Source organism: Nesoenas mayeri (assembly GCF_963082525.1).
Source record: "Nesoenas mayeri genome assembly, chromosome: 1".
NCBI lineage: Eukaryota > Metazoa > Chordata > Aves > Columbiformes > Columbidae > Nesoenas > Nesoenas mayeri.
Window position 1 is genome coordinate 82,442,503 of NC_137541.1, and position 11,940 is coordinate 82,454,442.

General features: G+C 44.0%; 1 protein-coding gene across 1 annotated transcript; it reads left to right on the top strand.

The window, feature by feature from the left end:
* Nucleotides 1-1,964: 1,964 nt before the first annotated feature.
* Nucleotides 1,965-7,097, top strand: LOC308041422 (oxidized low-density lipoprotein receptor 1-like; the record flags this gene model as incomplete). The annotated part of the gene is given in 7 exon segments (XM_080346073.1): nucleotides 1,965-2,052; nucleotides 3,535-3,633; nucleotides 3,963-4,112; nucleotides 5,522-5,673; nucleotides 6,549-6,667; nucleotides 6,935-6,947; nucleotides 6,951-7,097. Coding segments are annotated over 7 exon segments (768 nt in total).
* Between the last annotated feature and the right edge of the window lie 4,843 nt (nucleotides 7,098-11,940).

Below are 11,940 nucleotides of genomic sequence, written 5' to 3' on the forward strand. Positions count from 1 at the left end.
AAAACAAACAAAAATATCCCATTGTTGACTTTTCTCTGTTCTTTGCAATTGTTTACAATCTAAGGGTCCATTCCATAGTAAGCTTTGTGATTTGAATATGTCCTTTCTCGGATGACAGAGAAAGCAGACTGTGGTATGGACAGGAAATACTTCTATTCTCTCTTCTTCTCTGTGCTGGTTTTGTGTTGAGGGATGTGTCTCAAGCTTGTTCTAACTTTTATTTCCTGGGTAGCATGATCCTAACTGGGAGTAAAACTTCTTAATGAGTTGAAAATTCCTGTTGTAACATGATGAGAATTGCTGCTTGTTCCCTGTTACTCTTCAAAGGAGTATTCCACTAGAGGCAGTTTGTTTAGTCATACCCAATACTTCCCCATGGGCATTTGGAAATGTAAAATATGGGGACACATTTGGGGGTCACAAGGACCTCTAATACTTTTGTGGGTGCAGTGAGACATTGTCAAAGATTTCATGTATTTTATAGTGGATTATGATAATCTAAAAGGCTTCCATTGCTTGTGAAACAAAACCAGATTATTTGTGAATACACTGCGCATAAAGGAGCAGAACACTTCCCTTCCACATTTCATGTTCTTTCCACTGATGATATAAGGATTGTTACCTCCTCTTGACAGAAAATGTGACAGAGGGTTCAAAAGCAGCAGCTGACTAGAGACAGGGAAATTAACATTTGATGGTCTATATGTGTTTGCCTAGTTGCTGGAGTGTAAGTCACTGTGCTCAACTTTTCTACCCTAAGATAAAACTCCGGGAATGCCTTCTACCTTGCACCAGGGGAGCCTGGATCTCCAGCAGCCTGGGATTGGCAGAGGCTGTCAAAGCCCCTAGTAAGACACAGCACTAGGGGTAGTATTCTGTGCTACCTGGTGTTCACCCTTTTTCCCAAATTAACAGCTGGTGAGACCTTGAGCTGCATGCAGTAAAACCATATGAAATAAAACTGAAAGTTCAGGTCACATTCCTGTCATTCTGCCAGCAGACCTAGAAATACCAGATAAGTTTCTCCATCTTGTTCCTAGTGCTCAAAGCCTGAGGGAGCGTGGTGCATGTCCTCAGGGTGACAAGTTGGAGGCAACAGCAGCCTTAGTTCAATGGCATGGTGCTGTGCCCTGTTAATCACTCTTGCTAAAAGGAAGAAATTGTTGCATGTGACTTTGCCTGGATTGCTTTCAGGCCAGAGCTAGTCCAGGAGCAAAGCATCATACTCTGGTACGTGAACCTTCTACCCAGACTTCCCATTAGTTGAGGAGATTTCTTTGGCTCATTCCCTTTTCTAGTGCATAGTTGAAATGGCAGCTGCGAAACCTGGATTCGTTTCTTTGTGTCCTAAGAATGGATAATGGCTGTTACAAGTCTGTGTGCTACCGTGTTAGGATAAGTGTGATGTGCTTAAAAGCAATAAGCAAAGATCAGTATGTTTGTCACTTCATTTTACCTCCAGTCCTCCTGTGACACTTGAGAGACTGAGGAGCCCTTCAGGCTTAATTTACTGAATATTAATCACTGTATAATAAAGCCAGGAAACAACCCCTGCTGCTGAAAGTCTTCGAGGAATTGTTTAGACTTAATAAAAAATTAATGTCATTTTCACTTAACCTCTCTTCTTCCTTCTTTTTCTTTCTGCAGAGTGGATGTACCCCCAAATTGGGTAACTCTATGCATCTGTTCCTGGAGCTGAGAACTGTGAGATATTTGTGCCCCACAGCATTTTTGCATGCAGGAGATTCAAATACTACTCTAGGACTCCGCTGCGTGTAAACAACCCCCAGTATCGCTGTGTCATGAAATCCTTCAGTATGAGCCAAAAAACCCTTCTGACTTTTACATGAATCACCCTGTTCTCTCCCAATGACACTGAATCATTTGACTCCATCCAGAACCTTATCCCTGTTTCTCCTGTGGGATCAACCAAACTTTTGAATTCTCCTGTAACCTTGCCAGAAATGACTGCAGAAGTGACATATGCAGACCTGAGGTTCATGACACTGGGAAAATCCCAGGACCAGGAGCTCCAGACTGCCAGAGCAAAAGGTAATGGTGGTGTTGGGGGACATTTCTCTCCAAGGCAAACTCTCACCTTGGAGAACACTTCTTTATCTGACACTCAGAGGAGGATGTCATCTGCCAAGAAGCATCATGGCTTCTTGGACCCCTTTGGACTAAGAGGCAGGAGATAAAAAAGGAGGCAGGAGATTAAAAAGAATGTAAGAGTAGAGGATGTGGAAAATCTGTTTAGATTTGAGATGAGAGATACAATTAAGGTTGTGGGATACAGTTATGTAAAAATTATCCTGTTCCAGTTAGACATTAAGTGTCAGCTTCTGGAAGTCAGTGAAGTAATCTGCCTAAGGGATCTTACCTTTCAGCTTTATTCATTTAAATCTGACTAACTGAAGTAAATGCTAGGGAAAAATATATTTTCTCTCAAGGGAAGGAATAGACAGACAAATACCTTTTTGTACTTAAATATAATAAAAAGTATGCTACATAGCTTCACAGAGGAAGGGAGGAATGTGGCTGATCCCAAATGTATATTCTTCATGCTATGCATTAGTGCTTTAGAATCGCTCTGTATTAAAGGTAGTAGCAAAGCAAAGACATGTTATATTCCAGCCTGACTAAACATCTGGAAATGAATTTAGTAAATTTGTTAATAATCTAATGGATTAAAGAGCTCTTTATGAATAAGATTTGTGCTTATTGGCTAGCTAGTGATTCTCACTTTTCTCACTCATTCTCTTTTTTGAGAGGTCCTTGAGTTTTATACTTGCAGCCTGAAGCTGAACTCTCAGTAATGTAGGTTTCCTCTCAACTGTTTGGTTAAGGAGTTAGGGACCACAAGGGATAAAAGGCATAAATACTGCAGGCTGGTATGCCATTTGTTCATGTGGATGACTTTAACATAAGTATTCCCATGGGAATTTCACAGTGGAGTCTAATAAAAGAAAAGTCTTACATTGGAAGCAATCATTTCCTCTGCGTTTTGGGGCTCTGTATGAATTTACATGGGTGTTTGCATCTGCCCACATTGCAAGAATGGGTGCGTACATTTCCAAGTGTGAGACTGTGTTTCTGTGTACCTGCAGGTATGTGGTCTTGCTCTCGTCTGTATGCCCTAATTTCAGATTACTTTACAGGAATCTGGCTTTCATTGGTGACTGATTCTGAGATTATTTTCTGAAAAGGTGAATTAAATGCTGATTTGATGGGTTAGGCCCTCAAAAGGAAAAATACCCCAATACCTAGCTGCATATGAAAATTTCAGCCACGTTGTCCAATTCATTTTCTCTTAAAAGCTCCTGTAAGCTAGTCTCCATTGCTTGCTCATTTCCCCCAGCTGCTAAGGAGGAATGGCCATAGCCAAACAACGAGACAATTTTCATAATGTAATGCCACATATAGGTCTGAAACTCATCAATTCACTGGGCAGACTACTGGTGCAATGCATGAGCTGCAGATATAAAAATGAGACATGGCTGTTCTTGCTGCTTTCCTTCTTTTTGTCTATCCCAGATTCCCCTGGGCTGTCTTCTTGTTGGCGACTGGCTACAGTGGCTCTTGGGGTCTTCTGCCTAAGTTCAGTGGTAACTGCAGGAGTCCTGACTGCCAGGTGTAAGTATGGTCACAGCAGAGGTGCTCAGATTTCAGTAGGAACAACTAGATGTCTAAGAAATTAGTTAAAGAGAAGGATTAACCTAGGAGATTAATGACATTAAAAAGTGTCCCTTGCTGGAAGAGTTTCTCCACTCAAAAGATCCCCCAGATTTTGACATCGGGATGTAGTATGTCTTATTCATAGTTGTGCACAATCTGTATGTGGGCCAAGTATATTCAGTCATGGGGAGGTACATGTGTCTTATGTGAGTTTATTCAGGTTGCATTGAGTAGTTTAGCTTTAATATTAATGGAACTATTTTATTCTTGTTTCACTGTGATTCAAGTAATCCTTGTTTGCCACCTTGTGCATGGAAGGGATGAAAACTTCACTCTGCAAAAGGCAATTATGGAAAGCCTCAGCCAGCAGCTGGAGCTCCTCCAGGCTCAGAATTTGAACTTGACAAAGACTGTAAAGCAACTTGCCACCTCTAAAGGTACATAGTTGGTTTTGTGGTTTTGTTTTTGTTTTAAAAAAGGAGTATTTCTATGAGGTAAATTCATAGATTATACCATTCCATCTTTCACAGTCAGTTTCAATGAATTATAATTAATAATGTGATAGAAAATTCCTGTTGGCTTTGTCTGGAATGCTTTGAGTCCTCCAGACAGATTCGTTCTGTTATGCTGTAGTGGATGCAGTGGAGAGTAGCAGAAAAAACTGCTACTCTCTACCAAAAATATGATCTCTACCCAGAGATCATAATCTCTGGCTTTAATAGTTTACAGGCTATAGGCTGAGGGTATTATTTTCCCTGTGCAAAACAGTGATGTGGAAGTTTAATGATATGTGAGGTGAATATCCTAAATTATCATCTAGCAGAAGGAAAAGAATCATAATAAATTAATGTCATGTGAGAGAATGGCAAGGTTATTATCTTTGTAAATACTACATTTGAATTTGGTATAAACCAGAAGCTACTTGTAAGAAGCAAGTTCACTGTGCTGTGCTATCTATTACCATCCAGCATTAAGTCCTGTCATTCCCAGCTGGCACTGTTTTGTTACAATATAAAATGGTCATGAGAACTATAGAGCAATTAATATGATTCATCCCATAGTTAGAACCTAGTTCCCAGAAACATCAGAAATATTTTCTTTGGCAGGTCTTTTTTACTGCCTGTGATTATTTCAGTTTCCAACTAGAAATTGAGTTCCTCAAATGGTGCAAGAGTGAAAGAAAAACCCAACATTTTGAGTTCTTTCTGGTTTCAGTATTACTCAGGGTCCCAAAAGGCAGCTAACAGAATAATGTGGTAGAAAAGAGTCAAAGTGCAGATGTCAAAAAGGTATTTTCTTTTACAGCAATGGACTCATTATCTCACTCTTTGACTGGCCATCACTGTCTGCGCACTGAATCCACAGCAAATACAAAATGCTACCAGGAAAATTAAATTGCCTTGTAAAGCATATAGAAGGGAAGAGCTGACTCTGATGTCAACAAGAAGTTAAAAATAAGTTCATGTAAATAGAGATGTACCTATATGACTGAAAGTCCAGGTTTCCTTTTCCGTCCACCTAGATCCACGTCTCTGAATATGGATCAACCTTCCAGAATTTCGTCTATTTGTGTTTTACTAGCATCCTCCAGGTTTACTGGTCAGATTCAAAAAAGTCTTTATGGTTTCTTTTTCTGATTTTCATTTAGAAGTGTTTTTTCTGGTCTTCTGCCAACTAGATTTATTAAGTCTCCAATGAAGACATTAGTTTAACTGCAGAATGAAGGAGAAATTGTTGCTCCTCTGTGATTGACTTTGCATTACTCTAGGGATCCTGCAGGGATCCACTAGACTACTAGAGACTGCTGTCACCAACAAGCCTTATCAGGTGTTTTTTTGTTTTCAAGGGCATAAATGTATTCCTTGTCCTAAGAACTGGCTACAGTATGGGGAGAACTGCTACCACTTTTCAAATGAATGGAAAACTTGGCAAGAAAGCAAGGATAGATGCTCGGCTCTGGAGTCCAGACTTCTTAAGATAGAGAGTAAGGAAGAGCTGGTAAAGATTTTTTTTCTCCCTCTTACTAGTTTCACACTCTGCATTTTACTGTGGCCTGAACAGCCACTCCATCCTCACACTGGGCAGTATGCTAGGGCATGCATGTGCTGGACCAAGTGGCAAAAACTGTCCATGCCTCTTTGGAGCCTCTCTACCTGTACTGTGGCTGCACCCTCCCTAGTACATCTCTTCTGACTGCAGGGAAGTGAACTGAGACACACCAGCTTGGGCCTTCATCTCACCTCAGAGCAAATATAACTGAGCTAGTGCTGGGTGGCAACTCTTTTGTTGTCCTGCTGGAGAAAACTGGCTAGCAAACATCAGAATCCTGGCCTTCAGCTTCATGCTGTCCACAACTAGAAAGTTTGCTGGCCTGGCCTGCCCCCTGGTCTAGTCTTCCACATGATGAAGCAGCAGATAAAGCATTGACAGAAGAGTTCTTCTCTGTGAAGGAATTTCTACCCAGACCCTTAACGGTCTTGAACTCCATGGTTTTACTGTCTGTATTATAAATTTTCTGTAATGACAACAAATCATGCAAAGGTCTTTTCCTGCCTACTTATACAGCCATGGTGTTGGAAGGAAGTAACTATCTTATACCCATTACCCAGCTAATGTGAAAGCTTCAGTTATCTCAACTGTCATTCTAGCTGAGAGCTACTTGCAAGCTCTCAGCAGGTTCATTTTCCTGATCTCCAAAGCAGCACTGACTGCCAGGAGTAGGAGGCACTGCCCAGCCTCACCTATGGCATGTAACAAGTCTGTTACATGCAGGTGGGAGCAGCTCGCTTTCATTTCCTTCTCTCCTTTTCCAATAGGCCATTATGACTGAAGCAGGGATGTGATTCATAGGCTTTGCATTTATTTCCATACAGGACTTCACAACGGAATCAGCACAGTCTTACAGTTCTTACTCCTTCTGGATTGGGCTGTCTCGCAATGGATCGGAGGGGCCCTGGCTTTGGGAGGATGGATCAAGTTTCTCCCGTGATCTGTAAGTCGATGCACAGATAGGAGCAGACCATGTCCAGGCATATTTATTATGGGCCAGAAATAGCAAACTTTAAACATCACTCAGTAATCACCTGTCCCCTCACCTGCTTGCCAGCAGACAGGTTACCCATCACTCACACTTATCAGCCTAGGCAAGCCCCCATCAGAGATCTTGTATTCTGTTGTGGGTCAAATGGGTAGCAGCAGTCAGGAATTACTGTATCAGCCTGTTACTTTTTCCATTAATATATCTGCTCTCTTTTCACAGGTTTCAACTCCAATGAGCCAGCTCAAGTCCTTTCCTAGATTGTGTGTGGTTTCAAGGTGCAAACATAGACACTGCACGGTGCAGCGAGTACAAATTTTACATTTGTGAGAAAGTGGTGGATCCTGCCATGGTTGAGCAAGTCAGCTACTTGGAGAGGCACTAGTGTGCATGGCTCTGCAGGGAGCCCTGTCCTGGGATATGCCACTGTGGGAGCAAGTTCTGCCTCAGGGCTTGTCCAGGGTTTGTGACAGAGAGAACTAGTCTGAGCTCAGGTTAATGTAACATCAGGGATAATCTAAGCTGAATTTGCCCTCTAGTGATGCACAACAGCCAGACTCCTCTTGGGCTTTTTCTTCAACAACTTCATTCCCTCTTTCTTCTTTTAACCTTTGCATTCTTGTGTAATGACTTCGATCCACTCCTCATAAATTCCTTTCTAAATGAAACAAAATTAAGTATATGATTACAGAACTTTACTTTAAAGATTCATACCTATGTCCCAGAAACAGGAATCAACAAATCTTTGTTAGAGCAACCGATCGTGTTTTCAAAATCCATCCATTGGGTATTCACAGATGTGAGCCCCCAGTTTACAACATATTTCCAAATATTTAATTTTACTCCCCAGCAACTGATAACTAGAAAGTGCAACAGAATCGGAGCCTGCATTAAAAGACAAATAAATGTATATATAATTCTCCTAGTTAGAGAGAAAAGCTTTCAAATAGGATTATATGCCTTATGGGTCAAAGAACAGAAGGTAAATGCAGAACACATCTTTAATGAGGAAAGTCAGCAACATTTAATGCCCAGGAATGCCAGTCCAGCTGCTAGTGGATTGTTCTGCTGTATTGGGTGTTAGGGGGAAGGTGTATTCCCCTAAGGCATCTGTTTTGATAATTATCCATGCCACATCTGATCCAGTTCTTCGATTTCTAAAATCCATTTTCCATTCTGTTGCAGAATTTCACAAATGAAATAACTATTGCTGCTACTGACCTTTTCTGTGTAGTGTGTCTTCTTCATAAGTCACTGTGCAGTAGGCTCAACAACCATCAAATACAGAGTCTTTAATGTTGCAAAGCCTCCTGCCACTTCACTGCTGTTTAAGAGGCTGTTCAAATAGAAGACTGCATCAGAGAGAGCATCTCTCTCTATGGCACTAGCAAACAATAGAGATCTTTGAAATCTCCCAGGAACAGTCAAGTTTATCTTTTGTTTCTGTGTATATTTTGCATTAATTTGAGCCTTTCAATGAAAATTGAACTGTAAGTTGGGGAAGGTGTGGGTATTTAATTTAAGCCACTTTCCATTATCTATCAGCAATCTTGGCTAATTGGGGAGGTCCCAGTTGACTGGAAGTTGGCTAATGTGACTCCCATCTATAAGAAGGGCCTGAAGGAGGATCCGGGGAACTACAGGCCTGTCAGTCTGACCTTGGTGCTGGGGAAGGTCATGGAGCAGATTATCCTGAGCAACATCACATGGTGCATACAAGAAAACCATGGAATCGGGCCCAGTCAACATGGGTTTATGAAAGGCAGGTCCTGTTTGACCAACCTGATCTCCTTCTATGACAAGGTGATCCACCTAGTAGATGGGGAAAAGGCTGTGGATGTTGTCTACTTAGACTCCAGTAAAGCCTTTGCCACCATATCCCACAGCATTCCCCTGGAGAAACTGGCAGCTCAGGGCCTGGATGAGTGTACTCTGCGATGGATAAAGAACTGGCTGGATGGCCGGGCCCAAAGAGTTGTGGTGAACAGAGCCAAATCCAGTTGGCGGCCGGTCACGAGCGGTGTTCCCCAGGGCTTGGTATTGGGGCCAGTTCTGTTTAATCTCTTTATCAACAATCTGGATGAGGGATTGAGTGCACCCTTTGTAAGTTTGCAGATAACACCAAACTGGGTGGGAGTGTTGATCTGCTGGCGGTAGGAAGGCCATACAGAGGGATCTAGACTGGCTGGATTGTTGGGCTAAAGCCAACTGTATGAGGTTTAACAAGGTCAAGTGCCAGGTCCTGCACTTGGGTCACAACAACCTCAGGCAATGCTACAGGCTTGGGGAAGAGTGGCTGGAAAGCTGCCTGGCAGAAAGGGATCTGGGGGTGTTGATTGACAGCCAGCTCAACATGAGCGAGCAGTGTGCCCAGGTGGCCAAAAAGGCCAACAGCATCCTGGCTTGTATCAGGAATAGTGTGGCCAGCAGGACCAGAGAAGTTACTGTGCCCCCTTACTTGGTGCTGGTGAGGAGAAGCTGAGGAAACTGGGGCTGTTTAGCCTGGAGAAAAGGAGGCTGAGGGAAGATCTTATTGCTGTCTACAACTACCTGAAAGGAGGTCATAACATGGAGGGTGTTAGTCTCTACTCCCCAATAGCAAGCAATAGGATAAGAGGAAATGGCCTCAAGCTGCACCAGGAGAGGTTTGGATTGGATATTAAGAAAAAATTCTTCATGGAAAAAGTTGTCACCATCCATGGAGGTGTATAAAAGGCATTTAGATGAGGTTCTTAGGGCCATGGTTTAGAGCTGGAGTTAGATTATGTTTGGATTTGATGATCATGAAGGTCTCTTCCAACCAAAACAATTCTAAGATTCTATTTAGGAAACCATCTAATTATGTCTATTTCAGACATAAAGCTGTGCATCATAAGTTTGCAGTAGCAACAGTCAACAAGTATGCTGTATCTCTCACTTAAATGAGGGTTTAGCAGTATGGCAATTATCTTAATTATGGGTATGAAGAAGTCAGAGGAGAAGGGACAATAGAGAGTGTCCTGCCACACAGCTATCTCAGTCTGGAAACATTGCATTTCCTAAGTCTAACCATGGGGTCTCAACAGCCATAGAGGTACTACATGGGATCCCAGCACGGACTGGTTGACAGCGGATGGAGGTAGGATGTGAATGGTGGGAAGAGTAACCCCTACAGGGCTGCTGTTTTAATACATGGAGTTAGCCTTCCTTGGCTAAAAGGTCTATTTTGCAACCATGATATACATTACTGTGGTTTGTATCCTAGCCTGCCTTACAATTCAAAGACCAAGCCCTGTTTGTTTGTCCTCACCACTAGCAGGACCCTGGCTGTGACTCCAGATGATTTGTGCGCTTACCGTCTGTCACCCTCCCCAAGTGACCAGTGTGGCCAAGTCTCTGTACGGATCCCTGGGGGACTGTGCCCTGGAAGGAATCCAGTCCAGCAGCACCAACCGGCATGTTCAAATGCAGCTTGCGACAAGGCCCTTCCTCTGCTTAGGAGCGCCGTCCTCCGGGCTTGCCTCTGCAGATGTCTTTTGCTCGACAGTGCCCATCCTTGGCAGAACCTTTGGCTTCTGCTTCTCACCTAGGCATCGAAAGAAAAGCTTTGAAGTGAGAACCAAACACGATGCCACTAACCTTGCACTCTGTCCCCAGGGAAAAGTCGCTAATGCTGTCCCTCTTCAACACACCCGAGCCCAGATTTTAAAGCACTCTTTTTTTTTTCAGAATAAAACCCAACAAGTGGGTGAGGGAAGTAACACTTAGGGCCTAGGCAGGAAGGCAGGAAGGGTGGAAGGAAGGAAGAGTTTGCATCTGGTTTGCGCCCCAGTCTCTCATGGGTGGGCCCGGGCCGGTTGTGTCATTTGGGTGACGCTTGCTCCCAGGCCCTGAGCAGGTAGCTGTCAGCAGCGGGAGGTCTTGGGCTCTGTCAGGCGAGGGGTGGGTGGGGTGTGTGTGTGTGTGTTTGGGCGGGGGGCAGGTGGAGTTGTAGCAGGGCTGGAGGCAGTGTGCAGAGGGGCAGGAAGGGGGGAAGAGGAAAGGGGATGTGGAGGCTGTTGTGTGTATGTGGGAGGTGCATTTCAGGGTGTGAGGCGGGTGGTGTCGGTGTGGCATGGTGGTGGGAGACAGCGAATGTGTGGGTGCCTCGCTGAGTGGAGCGGGGTGGGCCGAGCTAAGCGGGCAGCTGGGCTTAGCGGCTGGGTGGACGTTTGTAGGGGGCGCTGTGGTGTCCCCCGACGGTGGGGATGGCAGTAGAGGAGCGGCCTGGTCGTGGGACGCTGGTTTGCAGGGCACCCACTTCCATCCCTACCCTACCCTTTTCCTGCCTGCCCACCCACTGCCCCCCCGGCCTTTAGCGCCCACGCAGGCCGCTCTGCGGCCTATAGGGGGCGCCGTGCGTTCCAAAGCTGTGGGATCGCGCTGGCGGAGCGGCCAGGGTGCCGGACCCGCGGATTGGTCAAATGGGTCCCTGGTTCGATCCCCGCTTTTCCCACCGACAAACCCCCTACGGCTCCCCCCGCACACCTGCCTTGCTCTCTCGCCTCTGCCTGAGCCCTACAAGGAAGGAGCCCTTCAAGGAGGAATGTTGCTTGTCATGGTTGAGACGGACAAACGACATGGACCAAATTCTTTCAAGATGAAAGTAATAGGTGCCATTTATTGCTACAAGTGCATTTTTATACAATTCTACCAGTTCATGTGTCTTTTCACTATTGGTTACAAGTTACAGCACTAACATCTCATTGGTTCATTTTTCTATCATCCATGTTATTCTTCTATCCCCTTCTCTCTCATGGGTACATCTCTCCTCTCTCCTGATACTCCTTTACTCCCATCCTTCTCAAGGGTAAATCTTAATGTCTCAAGGCTGATCTCTACTCCCATATTTTCTGTCAACGATTCCACAAACCCGCTGCAGTTTCCCACAATTGTCCCTTTTTTGATTTGTGCTAAAAATGCTGCCCTCATTGTCCACTGCAGGGCCCTTTGCAGCAGAGAAATCATGCATGGCAACATCAGTAACACAACCACAACAATCATCAAAACGATCAGTCCTGTTTTCTCTACTGATAACAACCATCCTAAAAACCCTCAACCACTAAGTAATTTATTTAACAAATCCCATCAAAATCTTCACACCCATGTCCTTGAGCTAATAACAAAAAAATCTATCGCGGCCCTACACTGCCATGTGGCATGTCTTACAGAATCTACATCTAAAAAAAGTCCACTTAAAGCCTTTGAAG